The sequence below is a fragment of the Eschrichtius robustus genome, chromosome 11, assembly GCF_028021215.1.
Source record: "Eschrichtius robustus isolate mEscRob2 chromosome 11, mEscRob2.pri, whole genome shotgun sequence".
In the NCBI taxonomy this organism is placed as follows: domain Eukaryota; kingdom Metazoa; phylum Chordata; class Mammalia; order Artiodactyla; family Eschrichtiidae; genus Eschrichtius; species Eschrichtius robustus.
The window spans coordinates 23,242,713-23,257,800 of record NC_090834.1 but is presented as its reverse complement, the minus strand read 5'-3'; the positions used below and the strand labels follow the sequence as shown (position 1 = coordinate 23,257,800).

At 43.4% G+C, this 15,088-nt stretch overlaps 2 protein-coding genes across 2 annotated transcripts; one reads left to right on the top strand and one right to left on the bottom strand.

Moving 5' to 3' along the window:
- Window positions 1-430: 430 nt before the first annotated feature.
- Window positions 431-1,796, bottom strand: HSPB2 (heat shock protein family B (small) member 2). Its single transcript, XM_068555381.1, has 2 exons — window positions 1,551-1,796; window positions 431-1,061 (listed from the first exon to the last, which is right to left on the bottom strand). The coding sequence occupies exons 1-2, from the start codon at window positions 1,642-1,644 to the stop codon at window positions 610-612; spliced, it is 546 nt and encodes a 181-aa protein (XP_068411482.1). The 5' UTR covers window positions 1,645-1,796; the 3' UTR covers window positions 431-609.
- Window positions 1,797-2,448: 652 nt separating this feature from the next.
- Window positions 2,449-5,847, top strand: CRYAB (crystallin alpha B). The gene is made up of 3 exons (XM_068555382.1): window positions 2,449-2,914; window positions 4,044-4,166; window positions 5,482-5,847. Exons 1-3 carry the CDS (start codon window positions 2,714-2,716, stop codon window positions 5,683-5,685), a joined length of 528 nt encoding a protein of 175 aa, XP_068411483.1. The 5' UTR covers window positions 2,449-2,713; the 3' UTR covers window positions 5,686-5,847.
- The last annotated feature ends 9,241 nt before the right edge of the window (window positions 5,848-15,088 follow it).

The following is a 15,088-nucleotide window of genomic DNA, read 5'->3' as shown; positions in this document are numbered from 1 at the left end:
ATCAGAGACCATTTACAGTGGACAGACCTTAGTATGGGAAACCAGGGCTTTAGGCAACTCTGCAGCCAAAAGCTGTTTTCCCAACCCCTACCCAAAACAGGCCAGCCAGTCTGGAGACCCTTGTTTTTGTGTCTCTAATCACCAGCTCAGACAGTGCCCTCTGGGCTGTTTGGATGGCATATCCCTTTTCCCTCCCAGGATCACTCTCTCTTTTGTTGCATTGTGAGAAAATTATGGCCAGGAATTTGATCTGGAGCCAGTGTCAGCTTCCAGGTGTGATCTCAGCATCCAAGTGTGAGCTCAGGGTGCTATGACGTTGGGTACATCTAACTGAGGACCCTTTTGTCTAGCTGTCCTTTTTGTCTCCCTCCCTGCCCATCCCATCCTCCAGGCCACAGAATAGGGAGCAGCACAAACAAGGCCCTGAGATTTGGGTTTATTCAGCTCCACCCAAAACTAAATGAAAACACTATGACACGTCCCAAGGGACCAAACCATACATTGTGACCATGCGCTTTTCCCTTCCCCCAAGGATGCTGCTGCCTCTGGGGTGGTGAGCAGCCAGTCCTACCACCGCGGGAGCTAGAAAGGCTGCTGGGTCTGCGGCACTCAGGGCTCAGCACTGGCTGCCTCCTCTTCCTCTGGATCAGGAGGTGCAGGGAGCAGGGAGATGTAGACCTCATTGACCTCTGTGTCCAAATGTCGGCCACCCCGAGGCGCCTCCAGGTTGAGGATGCCATCATGGGTGAGAGCAGCGCGGACCCGCCAGGGGTCAACGTCAGCAGGCAGGACGTAGGTTCGGCAGAACTCTCTGGACACGAAGCCATGGCGGTCCAGGCGCTGGGGGTGCCGGGCAGACACCTCCAGTAGGTTGTCCACAGTCCTCACGGTTACCTCATCGGGGGTAAAGTGGCTCACATCCAGAAACGCCTGGAACTTGCCCTCACTGAGCCGAAGCTCAGAGGCCCCTGCCCTGCTGCCCTCCCCAGCTTGGGCGGCCCGGGGCCGGACATAGTAGCCATGGTAGAGGGTGGGGGTCAGGATGTCTTCTGGCAGGAGGCCTGGGGGGCAGAGAGAGAGAAGGCAAGAGGCAGGATGAGGGAGGATGGGGTGGGAAGGAGGGCGACATGAGAGCAGATCAGGAGGGGAGGCCTAGGGAGAGCTGGAGGGGAGTCAGGAGAAGCAGAGAAGGGGAAGGAGGGGTCCCAGTGGCTGGAATGAGGCGGCTGGCGAGAGGAGACTGAGAAAGGGAATGAGCTGGGATGAGGAAGAGCAAACCAAACCGGGTCTGGGTGGTTCGCAGGGGAGGCATCCCGAGGGGAGCAGGGGCAGGTATCAGAGCACAGTGGGCAGCAGTCCGCACCGAGGTCAGTAGGAAGGGGAGCGAGCCCTGCCCGGAGGGGGACGAGGGGGGAGTCTGGGGTGGGAGACGGCTCACCCCAGGAGTTCAGTTAAGCCCGGAGTGGGGTGGAGGCCAGTATCATTGGGAGGTCAGCCCAGAATTTCAGCAGGTGGGGGTGGGAGGCAAGGGGGTGGCGTCCGTGCCATACCTTCCCCGAAGCGCTGCTCGCCCAGGCGGCTCGGGTTGGCAAACTCGTACTCGGCGGTGGCCGGGTGGGCATGTGGCACCGAGCGGCCAGACATGGCTGCAGACCCGCCGGCGGCCCCGGCTCGAGGTGCGGCCCCAGCTGGCGCAGCGGCACCCCTCCAGCTGCCGCAGAGCCCGGGCGCACTCGAAGGTGGGGGCGGGGTCTACACCACCCAAAATAGTGCCGAGCCCGGTGGGGGAGGGGCGGGCAGCGCCCGCGTCGAGTGTGTGGCCTGCGCCGCCTGGACCCCCGTCCCCTCCGCTGCACACCCTTCAGCTGTCACGGGGGGCCCCGCGGGGAGGACAGCTGGGGGTCCTGGCTGCGGAGCGAGCTGGGGAGGGGAGGCTGGTGCCGGAGGCCCCGGAGAGACCACGCTGAGACCCTCCCAAAGAGTTTGCACGTTTTCCACGCCCCTCTTCTCCTCCTCAGTGGCAGGCAGCCGGCGCTCTGCTTCATCAAGCTCCCCTGGATTTACTGTTCTGCCAGGCCTGTAAAGTGAACGACGCAAACAACTTTCTCCCCTTTCTCTGGGGCAGGGTGAGGGGCCTTCCTGCCTAGATTAAGGTCAGGGTCCTCTCTGAACCCAGGGCGACCCAGGGCACCACGTGGAAACCTGCCGTTGACATGTTGGTGATTACTACTCTCCTTCAGGGACCCACAAAGAGTTAATATCCTGGGGCCCAGCCTAGGAAGATTCCAGTTCCTTCCCTGGCCCAAGATAGTCTCTGGCCACATTCCCTTGGCATGCTAGGCTGGAGAGGAGGAGGAGGGGCCCACTGCCCGCCTGCCTGGGATTCCTGCCTCAGTCCCAACTCCAGAGAAGGGGGTGGGGGTGGGTGCCATGGGATGCGGACAGAAAGCGAGTAAAACAAGACCAGGACAAGTCACTGGCCAGCTCAGACGTGTTTGTATTTCTCTTTTCTTAGCTCAGTGAGTACTGGGTATGTGTCAAACTGCCAAATCCCCAATCACAAGTCTCCATGAACGGGCAGTGAGCTGGCATAATAAAACCCCTGACATCATCATTCCAGAAGCTTCAGAAGACTGCATATATAAGGGGCTGGCTGTAGCTGCGGCTGAAGGAGCTGACCAGCCAGCTGAGTCTCCACACTCACCTAGCCACCATGGACATCGCCATCCACCACCCTTGGATCCGCCGCTCCTTCTTTCCTCTTCACTCTCCCAGCCGCCTCTTTGACCAGTTCTTTGGTGAGCACCTGCTGGAGTCTGATCTCTTCCCAGCTTCTACTTCCCTGAGCCCCTTCTACCTTCGGCTGCCTTCATTTCTGCGGGCACCCAGCTGGATTGACACTGGGCTCTCAGAGGTAAGTCTCCCCTCTGCCAGGACAGATGAGTTCATTCTGGAGCCTCCTGGAAGCGTCTCCATCCACTGTCCTTTTCCTCCTGGCCTAAATCTGACTAGGTCTAAGGGTCCCAAGTGTCTTAGGCTCTTGTATGTCCTGCAGTGAAGAAAGATGAGGTCCCTAGTTCCTCTCTTCCCCAGTCACCTGTTTGTATTCGATGCACCTCTGTATCCTATTTATTACATTTTTTCCATGTGTTACGAAGATCATTCTCTGTCCCATCTTCTAAGTAGGATGTCCCTTTCTGGTTTGGTTCATAATGATCTACAGGGAAAGAGCTGCCTTCATACCCCTTTGCTCACCTCTTCTAATACCTCACACTCCTGACAAATACTATCATCTCAAGTTCAAGAGCCAGGAGACAGTCCTACCTCACCCTGAGCTTTTCATCCCCGCAGCATGGAGCTGGAGACAGCAGCCACTATTTTCTTCCTTGCTATTCCCTCTTCTGTGATTTTCTGGGTTTCTCAGGGCTATGACAGGGCACTGGCCTGGGTCCAAGCCTAATGAGGATAGAAGGTAGGTCAAGTTTAGGGACCCCCCTCCACTTGTCCTGAGAGGGTAGGAGAATGGGGCGAACAGATAAGATTGACAGAAGCTGTCACAGATAACACTCTGGTTTAAAAATATTCAAGAGTGAGTAAACAGGAGCCGAGTGGGCAAGGGCTTTGGAAGGACAATCAGAGCCAGCAGAACATTCCAGATTGAGTGGGTGGAAAACTTGGCAGAGACCTGAGTAAGAAGAAGGGGCTTTTGTCTCACAGACAAATGACAAGGCCAGACATTGGGTCAGAGAAGCAGCAGAAGCCATGCCCAGACCCATCCTTGTGATTTGTCCCCTGGGTGGCCTGTCTTCTTCCCTGTCCCTGTAAATAAAGTTTGGCCTGATGACCAAATGGTGTGCCTTGGCTACCACTGTAGTGGCTCCCCTGAACTAGAGAGTCATGCTTATTCAAAAAGGGATTTTTAGCTAAAAAGAGGAGGATAAACTACCTGGAAAGAAAGCAAGTCTGCAGAATGAGACTGTACTAGTGTTGTTCATATTCCTACTATCTTACTGTCTTCCCCTCCCCCACCTTGCTATTTCCAGATGCGTCTGGAGAAGGACAGATTCTCTGTCAACCTGGATGTGAAGCACTTCTCCCCAGAGGAACTCAAGGTCAAGGTGCTGGGAGATGTGATTGAGGTGCATGGCAAACATGAAGAGCGCCAGGTACGTAGCTGGCTTTCTCTTCTGCTCATTCATCCAGTACATACTATATGCCAGAGACTGCCATCAGCCCCTGAGGCTGGCAGCATTCCAGTCCTAAGCCATAAGAGTCAAGAACAGGGATAAACCTGTTGCTGTTATTGTTGTTGTTGTTTTGGCCAGAGAAGTGATCTTTGTTGTTTGTTTTGATTTGATTGCCTCAGATGGGATAGATGGGATGTTAACTTCCCGTTTAAGCCTGTGGTTCTCAACCTTGACCACATTAGAATTGCCAAGGGACTTAAAAAAAAAAAAATCCCAATGCTCAGGCATATCCCAGGTCAGTTAAATCAGGATTTTTCAAAGCTCCCTAGGGGATTCTAATGTACAGTTAGTCAAGGCTGAAGACCACTGATTTATAAGCAGTGGTTGCTAGACATCTGATTGCTTTATATAATTACATTAACTGCATGCACTCGGAAGGCCCTTGAATTTTAGACTTTTCTTTCAGATGTTTTGGAATTCACTTCTCTTTAGCCCATCTTAATGCTGAACTACTTGCTTTGCCTAACCTTCAGAGCTCTACTCAGCTCCTAATACCCTAGACCCATGTGGAAATCAGTTGAGAGCCTGTCTGGATAAATGCTTGAGATTCAGCAGGTGTAAAGGTTACGGTCAGAATTCTTCAGCCAAATTCTAAAGAATGGAATAGCTTTTCATTACTTTCTGGGAGAGTTTTTCAATGAGTTTGCTTCCTACCGAAGGCAGTGAAAGCTCGGAGTCCTTACCACTGGACCACCAGGGAATTCCCAACTCAGAAACTTGTGCATCAAACAGTATAGTGTGAGGTCCTCAAGCTGTTTCAGTTTTGCTTGTATGATTCAACTTTAGATCAGAACCTCCCTGGAGGGAGTCTTTATTGTTGTTGCTGTTATTATTAGGTCTATTGGTCTGGAAACTTCTGGAACATTCCTGAAGAGTCAGGACAATTTCTGGGTTTCCTCAGGGACCCAAATCTTCAAAGCCGGATGATATTCCAAATCCTGTAGGCCCAAAAAACATTGATCTAAACCTCTGGGAAATACCCCTGAACATGTCCATGCCTGAGGGTTTAGAGAGCTATGAAATTTTGGCTGTTCAAACTTCTCAGACTCTCATTGGTAGGAGTGGCCACCTAGGCAATTTCATCTTAGCCCCCAACAGAACAGCTATTTAGCTTTCTCTCATGTTGCCATGCATTTGGCCACACCTAAGGGGAAGGAGGATGTCTGAGTTCTAGGCAAGTGATGCTATTTCCTGTTCTTATCTCTCTACCTCTTTCCTTATTCTCTTGGATTAGGATGAACATGGCTTCATCTCCCGGGAGTTCCACCGCAAATACCGGATCCCAGCTGATGTGGACCCTCTCACCATTACTTCATCCCTGTCATCTGATGGCATCCTCACTGTGAACGGACCAAGGAAACAGGCCTCCGGCCCTGAGCGCACCATTCCCATCACCCGTGAAGAGAAACCTGCTGTCACTGCAGCCCCCAAGAAGTAGCTGCCCTTTCTCTAACTGCATTTTTTAAAACAAGAAAATTTCCCCACCAGTAAATGAAAATCTTGTGACTAGTGCTGAAGCTTATTAATGCTAATAATAAGCAGGCCCAAATTTGGCAGGCCCAAATTATTAAGCTAATAAATATCATTCAGCAACAGATAACTGTCTTGTGTTTGAATATTTTATAATAATTATCACATATGATTTAGGGGACTCCAGGGATATCAGAGTCAGAATGACTGTTTCCAGCGTTTACTCATGGGATAAATTTAACAAGTCACTTAAGCTTTATGGTCTTTAGGTCTTCCATTTATAACATGGGGTACTGATTTGTACACTAGTTGTAAGGAGTAAATTAAGGAGAAGAAGTAGGTAAAGCCCTTAGCAGAGTTCAAGGAATATTAGTTCCTCTCCTCCCTCTTTGATTTTGGCCCTCAGGTCCAATAACAAATCTGAATGAGGTCTGGATGACAATGCAGAAAAGGCCTTAGTGCGTCTCTGAAATTAATCATGTCACCAGGGAGGAGATGGTGTCCTCAACTTTGACATTTTGCTACCGATAAGCATTGCCTTCAGCTGATTCACAAGGTGGACAGGTGATTATCACAATAGGACTGGTGATTATCACCAAACAAGCCTCTCAGGTGTAGTCCCTTAATTAGCCAGTAAACACCTATTAAAACTTAGACTGGGAAATATACAATCCATTGACCCACAATTTAAAAAGGTTAACTTTTGTTTTTAATTTATTTTTAAATATTTATTTATTTAAGCCACGCTGGGTCTTAGTTGTGGCACGTGGGATCTTTAGTTGCAACATGTGGGCTCTTAGTTGTGGCATGCATGTGGGATCTAGTTCCCCAACTGGGATCGGAACCTGGGCCCCCTGCATTGGGAGTGTGGATTTTTACCCACTGGACCACCAGGGAAGTCCCTTATTTTTTTTTATTTTTTAAATTTTATTGAAGTATAGTTGATTTATTATACAATGTTGTGTTAATTTCTGCTCTTCAGCAAAGTGACTCAGTTATCCACATGTACATATATATTTTCATATTCTTTTCCATTATGGTTCATCACAGGATATTGAATATAGTTCCCTGTGCTATATGGTAGAACCTTGTTGTTTATCCATCCTATATATAATAGTTTGTATCTGCTAATCCCAAACTCCCAATCCTTTCCTCCCCCATCCCCCCACCACAGGCAACCACAAGTCTGTTCTCTATGTCTGTGAGTCTGTTTCTGTTTCGTAGGTATGTTCATTTGTGTCATATTTTAGTTTTTTGTTTTTTTTTTGGCCGCACCACGCGGCATGTAGGATCTTAGTTCCCCTACCAGGGATCAAACCTGCACCCCCCTGCATTGGAAGCATGGAGTCTTAACCACTGGACCACCAGGAAAGTCCCTTTTTATTATTTATTTATTTATTTATTTATTTATTTATTTATTTATTTATTGGTGTGTCATATTTTAGACTCCACATATAAGTCATATCATATGGTATTTGTCTTTAAAAGGTTTAAGAATTACAGTGAATAACAACAGATCAATAAGTGATTATATTATTTAGCTTAAACAAAGACATACTGCTCTACAGAAACACCTCTATTTCACTTTTGTGAGTCTAGACAAACTTCTGATTCAATTAATGAAAAATAGCCCTGGTATAAATGTTTAGAGACAACTCTTATTTTTTCTGCACCCTCTTCCAGCTGATTTCTGATTTCTAACAAGGACTCTTACCTTCACAAAGCCTACAGTTTGGGGATTGGCCATGCTTTTAAAATATGACACGAGAAACAATTGTTGAAAGTTTTTATGTTGCAGGGGTGTGGAGCTAGGACAATATACATTGCAAATCTATACAGGTTCAAAACGTTTTCTCTTAAAAAACAACTTCCTAATAGTCTGAAATGCTGTGATCTAGCCACAAGTCAGATTTCTCTAAATTTAGAGCCAATTTTTATGGCTGTGTAGCAGACATTGTTGGCCGCCTAAGTAACCTATTTACCACCTTCAGTCTTGCCAACAGCACCCCAGATTGGTTTAGGTATCCACCATATTCTTCCTAGCCATGTGCTTCAGGAAAGTGAAGCGTTCCCCCAAGCTCCAGTCAGAGTTGGTCTAAATCAATCATGGAAATTCCCTTCCTTCCTGTAGGGAATCCTGTAGGGATTAGTCTTGAAAGGGCTACAACCCAATTATGATCAATGAGACAGGAGGGAAATTCGCTACAGATGCTTCTAGAAAAGCTTTTTACCTTTAAAAAGACTTGCCAAAAAAGAGAGAGGGAGGGAGGGAAGAGGGAGAGGGAGAGAGACAGCGAGGAAGAGAGAGACAGAGACAGAGAGAGAGACTGATTTTTTTTATTCCTCTGCATGTTGGAGCATGAGAATGTGATACTCAGATTGCTGTAGGCATCTTGAAACCATGAGGGAGCATCCATGATATACTGATGATGGCTGAGCAAGAAGATGGTAAGACTCCGAGACCTTGATGGGTCATTGAACTGCTTAACTGGTCAACTTTAGAGCTTCCTTACTTCAGAATGTCTTATTACATCTTGTTTTTGTATAATCTTTTTTGATGAGGGTTTTATGTTAACTGGTATGCAAAAACACCTTAACTGATTGAGGCTGAATTAAGTAGTGTAAAAAACTGAAGAATGCCCTGGAAACCATGTGTCAGCTTTAATCATTTTAGTGAATTACCAGATTTCTCAAGCAGACATAATCTTTTTTATTTATTTATTTATTTATTTATTTATTTATTTATTTATGGCTGTGTTGGGTCTTCGTTTCTGTGCAAGGGCTTTCTCCAGTTGTGGCAAGCGGGGGCCACTCTTCATCGCGGTGTGCAGGCCTCTCACTATCGCGGCCTCTCTTGTTGCAGAGCACAGGCTCCAGACGCGCAGGCTCAGTAACTGTGGCTCACAGGCCCAGTTGCTCCGCGGCATGTGGGATCTTCCCAGACCAGGGCTCGAACCCGTGTCCCCTGCATTGGCAGGCAGATTCTCAACCACTGCGCCACCAGGGAAGCCCAGCCCTAGGCAACCTCTAGTCTACATTCTTTCTCTATGTATTTGCCTATTTTGGACATTTCATATAAGTGGACATTTCATACAATACGTGGCCCTATGTGACTAGCTTCTTTCACTTAGCAGAATGTTTTAAAGTATCCTCCATAGGGTTGCATGTATCAGTACTTCACTCCTTTCTACTGCCAAATAATGTTTCTTTACATGGATCTACTGCATTTTATTTACCCATTCATCAATTGATGGACATTTGAGTTACTTCCACTTTTTGTCTATTATGAATAATGCTGCTATGAACATTTATGTACTAGTTTTTGTGTGGACATATGTTTTCATTTCTCTTGAGTATATATCTAGGAGTGGAATTGCTGGATTATATGGTAACTTTCCATCTAGCCTTTTGAGGTACTGTCAGACTATTTTCCAAGGCAGCTGCCCATTTTTTTAAAAAATTAATTTATTTTATTTTTATTTATTTTTGGCTGTGTTGGGTCTTTGTTGCTGTGCGCGGGCCTTCTCTAGTTGTGGCCAGCGGGGGCCACTCTTGGTTGCGGTGCCCAGGCTTCACTGCGGTGGCTTCTCTTGTTGCGGAGCACGGGCTCTAGGCATGCAGGCTTCAGTAGTTGTGGCTCGTGGGCTCTAGAGCGCAAGCTCAGTAACTGTGGCGTACGGGCTCAGCTGCTCCGCAGCATGTGGGATCTTCCCGGACCAGGGCTCAAACCAATGTCCCTTGCATTGGCAGGCAGATTCTTAACCACTGCGCCACCAGGGAAGCCCAGCTGCCCATTTAAAATTCCCACCAGCAGTGTATGAGGGTTCCAACCTCTCAATATCCTCACCAACAGTTATAATTATTTATCTTTTTGCTTATAGCCATCCTAGTGGGTGTCGGACTGAATTCTTAATGGTTTATAGGACTTAGCAAGGTTAAGAGGGAAGAAAATGCATCTAGAAGGGGGAACAGCATGAAGTGCCCAGGCAGGTATTGATATTTATGTTTGGTTGGAGCACTAGATATATGAGAGGGAATGTGGGAGATGAGGAATAAGAGTCAGAAAGTAGAGAAAACTCTGCTAAGGAGTTTGAAATTTATTTTGAAGGCTATAAAAGCCAGTGAAAGATTTTAACCAAGTGAGTAGCATGATCCACTCTGCATTTTTAGACTTAATCTGGGAGCAATATAGAGATTGATAAATAGAGACCAAAATGGAAAATAGAGACATCAACCAAAAGGGTAAGAGTGAGAAATAATGGGAAAGTGGAATATGGCAAAGGCGATAGAGATGTAAAAAAGAGGGACATAATCAAGACATAATGTGGAGACAGAATTTATAGGGCTTGGTATCTGTTTTAATGGGAAGGATGAGAAAGGGGGATTCAAAATAATTCCTTGCTTTCTGTTTTTGACAACTGTGTGAATTTATTATGCAATATGTAATATTAAAAATAAGAAAGAGTGGTTAAGACACATAAAAGAAAACTATGGAATTCACCAAGATATGAAATATATAAGATGGACAAATTTGAGACTGAAGATTATGAACTCAGTTGTAGGTATCAGGAAATTACCTCAACCATATATGAAAAACCCACAGCTAACATCATACTCAATGGTGAAGATTGAAAGCCTTTCCTCTAAGACTAGGATCAAGACAGGGATGTCAACTTTTACCACTTCTATTCAATATATTATTGCAAGTTCTAGCCAGAGCAATTAGGCAAGAAAAAGAAAAGCATCCAAGTTGGACAGAAACAAGTAAAACTATTTCTACTTACAAAAGACATGATCTTACATATAGAAAACCCTAAAGATTTCGCCAAAAAAATAAATTAGAACTAATGAACAAGTTCAGCAACATTGCAGGATATAAAACCAACACACAAAAATTAGTTGCATTTCTATACACTAACAATGAATAATCCAAAAAGGAAATTAAGAAAACAATTCCATTTACAATAGCATCAAGAAGAATAAAATATTCGAGGAATAGTCGAGGAATAACCTCGACTAAGGAGGCAAAAAACTTGTACACTAAAAACTATAAGACATTGCTAAAATAAATTAAAGAAGACATAAATGGAAAGACATCTATGTTCACGGATTGGAAAACTTAATATTGTTAAGATATCAATACTAGCTAAAGTGATCTACAGATTCAAAGCAATTCTTATCAAAATTCCAATAATATTTTTTGCAGAGATAGAAAATTCCACCCTAAAATTCACATGGAATCTCAAAGGACCCTGAATTAGCCAAAACCATCTTGAAAAAGGAAAAAATTTGGGAGATTCACACTTCCTGATTTCAGAACTTATTACAAAAGTACAATAATCAAAAAAGTGTGGTACTGGCATAAAGGCAGACATAGACCAAGGAATAGAATAGAGAGCCCAGAAATAATCTCTTGCATATATAGTCAAATGATTATTGACAAATGCACCAAGACCATTCAATGGGGAAAGGACAGTCTTTTCAACACATGGTGCTGGGAAAACTGGATATCCACATGCAAAATAATGAAATTAGACCCTTACCTTATATAATATACAAAAATTAACTCAAAAAAGATCAAACACCTAATCATAAGAGCTAAAAGAAGAAAACAAAGAGACAAAGCTTCATGACATTGATTTTAGCAATGATTTATTGGATATGACACCAGAAGTTTAGGCAATAAAAGAAAAAATAAATAAATTGGAATTCATCAAAACTGAAAACTTTTGTGCATCAAAGGACACTATCAAGAGAGTGAAAGGACAACCTACAGAATGAGAGAAAATATTTGCCAATCATATAGTATCTGATTAGGGATTAGTATCCAGAATATATAAAGATATATAAAGAACACCTACAACTCAACAACAAAAAGGCAAACAACACAATTCAAAAATGAGCAAAGGACTTGAATAAACATTTCTCCAAAGACAACATACAAATAACTGATAAGCACATGAAAAGATGCTCAAGATCACTAGCCATTAGGAAAATACAAATCAAAACCACAGCGGGATAGCATTTTACACCCACTAGGATGGCTATTATAAAATGAAAACAAACAAACGAAACACCAGAAAATAAGTGTTGGTAAAGATGTGGAGAAATTGGAACCCTTGTGCATTACTGGTAGGACTGTAAAAAAGTGCAGCCATTATGGAAAACTGGCATTTCCAAACTGTTAAACAGAATTACCATATGATCTGGCAATTCCACTTCTGGGTATATACCCAAAAGAATTGAAGGCAGGGATTCAAACAAATATTTGTGCACCAATGTTCATAGCAGCATTATTCACACTAGCCAAAAGGTGAAAACAACCCAAGTGTCTATTAACAAATGAACAGAGAAGCAAAATGTGGTATTATACATACAATGGAGTATGACTTAGTCTTAAAAAGGATACATGCTATAACATGGATGAACCTTGAAAACATGCTGAGTGAAATAAGCTAGAGACAAAAAGAAAAATATTGTATTATTCCACTTATATGAGGTACTTATAATAGGCAAATTCATAGAGACAGAAAATAGAGTAGAGGTTACCAGGGACAAAAGAGGGGAATGAGGAATTATTGCTTAATTGGTACAGAGTATCAGTTTGTGATGATGAAAAAGTTCTGGAAATGGATAGTGGTGATGGTTGCACAACATTGTGAATGTATTTAATGCCACTGAATTGTATACTTAAAAACAGTTAAACCATTTTTTTAAATTAATTAATTAATTATTTGTTTTTGGATGCATTGGGTCTTCATTGCTGCAGGTGGGCTTTCTCTAGTTGCAGCGAGCTGGGGCTACTCTTTGTTACGGTGTGTGGGCCTCTCATTGCGGTGGCTTCTCTCGTTGCGGAGCATGGGCTCTAGGTGTGCGGGCTTCAGCAGTTGTGGTACGCAGGCTCAGCAGTTGTGGCTCGCGGGCTTAGCTGCTCCATGGCATGTGGGATCTTCCTGGGCCAGAGCTTGAACCCGTGTCCCCTGCATTGGCAGGCAGATTCTTAACCACTGCACCACCAGGAGAGTCCCAAAATGGTACATTTTATGTTATGTATATTTTATCACAATAAAAGATATGCTGAATCAGGCTCCTGGACTTCAGACTATACTACAAAGCTACAGTAATCAAGACAGTATGATACTGGCACAAAAACAGAAATATAGATCAATGGAACAGGATAGAAAGCCCAGAGATAAACCCACGCACATATGGTCACCTTATCTTTGATAAAGGAGGCAAGCATATACAATGGAGAAAAGACAGCCTCTTCAATAAGTGGTGCTGGGAAAACTGGACAGCTACATGTAAAAGTATGAAATTAGAACACTCCCTAACACCATACACAAAAAGAAACTCAAAATGGATTAAAGAGCTAAATGTAAGGCCAGGCACTATAAAACTCTTAGAGGAAAACATAGGCAGAACACTCTATGACATACATCACAGCAAGATCCTTTTTGACCCAGCTCCTAGAGAAATGGAAATTAAAAAAAACAAAAAACAAATGGGACCTAATGAAACTTAAAAGCTTTTGCACAGCAAAGGAAACCATAAACAACACGAAAAGACAACCCTCAGAATGGGAGAAAATATTTGCAAATGAAGCAACTGACAAAGGATTAATCTCCAAAATTTACAAGCAGCTCATGCAGCTCAATATAAAAAAAAAAAAACAACCCACTCCAAAAATGGGCAGAAGACCTAAATAGACATTTCTCTAAAGAAGATATACAGATTGCCAACAAACACATGAAAGGATGCTCGACATCACTAATCATTAGAGAAATGCAAATCAAAACTACAATGAGGTATCATCTCACACTGGTCAGAATGGCCATCATCAAAAAATCTACAAACAAGAAATGCTGGAGAGGGTGTGGAGAAAAGGGAACAGTCTTGCACTGTTGGTGGGAATGTAAATTGATACAGCCACTATGGAGAACAGTATGGAGGTTCCTTAAAAAACTAAAAATAGAACTACCATACGACCCAGCAATCCCAATACTGGGCATATAGCCTGAGAAAACCATAATTCAAAAAGAGTCATGTACCACAACGTTCACTGCAGCTCTATTTACAATAGCCAGGACATGGAAGCAACCTAAGTGTCCATCGACAGATGAATGGATAAAGAAGATGTAGCCCATATATACAATGGAATATTACTCAGCCATAAAAAGAAACGAAATTGAGTTACTTGTAGGGAGGTGGATGGACATAGAGTCTGTCATACAGAGTAAAGTAAGTCAGAAGGAGAAAAACAAATACTGTATGCTAACACATATATATGGAATCTAAAAAAAAAAAAAAAAAGGTTCTGAAGAACCTAGGGGCAGGACAGGAATAAAGATGCAGATGTAGAGAATGGACTTGAGGACATGGGGAGTGGGAAGGGTAAGCTGGGCTGAAGTGAGAGAGTGGCATGGACATATATACACTACCAAATGTAAAATAGAAAGCTAGTGGGAAGCAGCAGCATAGCACAGGGAGATCAGCTCGGTGCTTTGTGACCACCTAGAGGGGTGGGATAGGGAGGGTGGGAGGGAGACGCAAGAGGGAGGAGATATGGGGATATATGTGTATGTATAGCTGATTCACTTTGATATAAAGTAGAAACTAACACACCATTGTAAAGCAATTATACTCCAATAAAGATGTTAAAAAAATATGCTGGATACCTAGGGTATAGGACAGATATATAACATATAAACTTAAAACATGTGCCTATAAAATATTTATATTGCAAGAACACACACCAATGAATTATTAGTATTAATAAGAGACAACTCAAATTCTAAAGTTGATCTGACAATACAATGCAATTTCCATCAATATCCTAACAGTATCTTTTTGTGGAACTTGACAAGTTGATCCTAAAATTTATATTGAAATGCAAAGGGTCAAAAATAGCTAAGACCCTCTTGAAAAAAAACAAGGTAAAATAATTTGATCTACTGGATATTAAGACTTATACAATTATCATAATTAAGATAGTGAGGTAATTAAGCCATTGTAGCTAAGATGGGATTAAAAAAAATGACAAATAGGCCAATGGAATGTAAGAGAGCCCAGAAACAGTTCTAAGTATACACAGAGAGTTGATTTATAATAAAAATGGCTTTGAAGCGCAGTGAAGAAAGTATGGTCTTTTTAATAACTAATATGGGGACAACTGGATAGCCATACAGAAAAAAAAAAAAAAAACTTTGTCAGTACCTAACATCATATATAACATAAATTCCATATTTATACCCATAACATAAAATAATGAAGGTTTGGAAGGTAATATATGGGAGATATCTCCCAAATATTATATTGTTATCTTAAACAGGAGACCAAAAAGATTGGAAAATACTGATGTTTAGCCATGT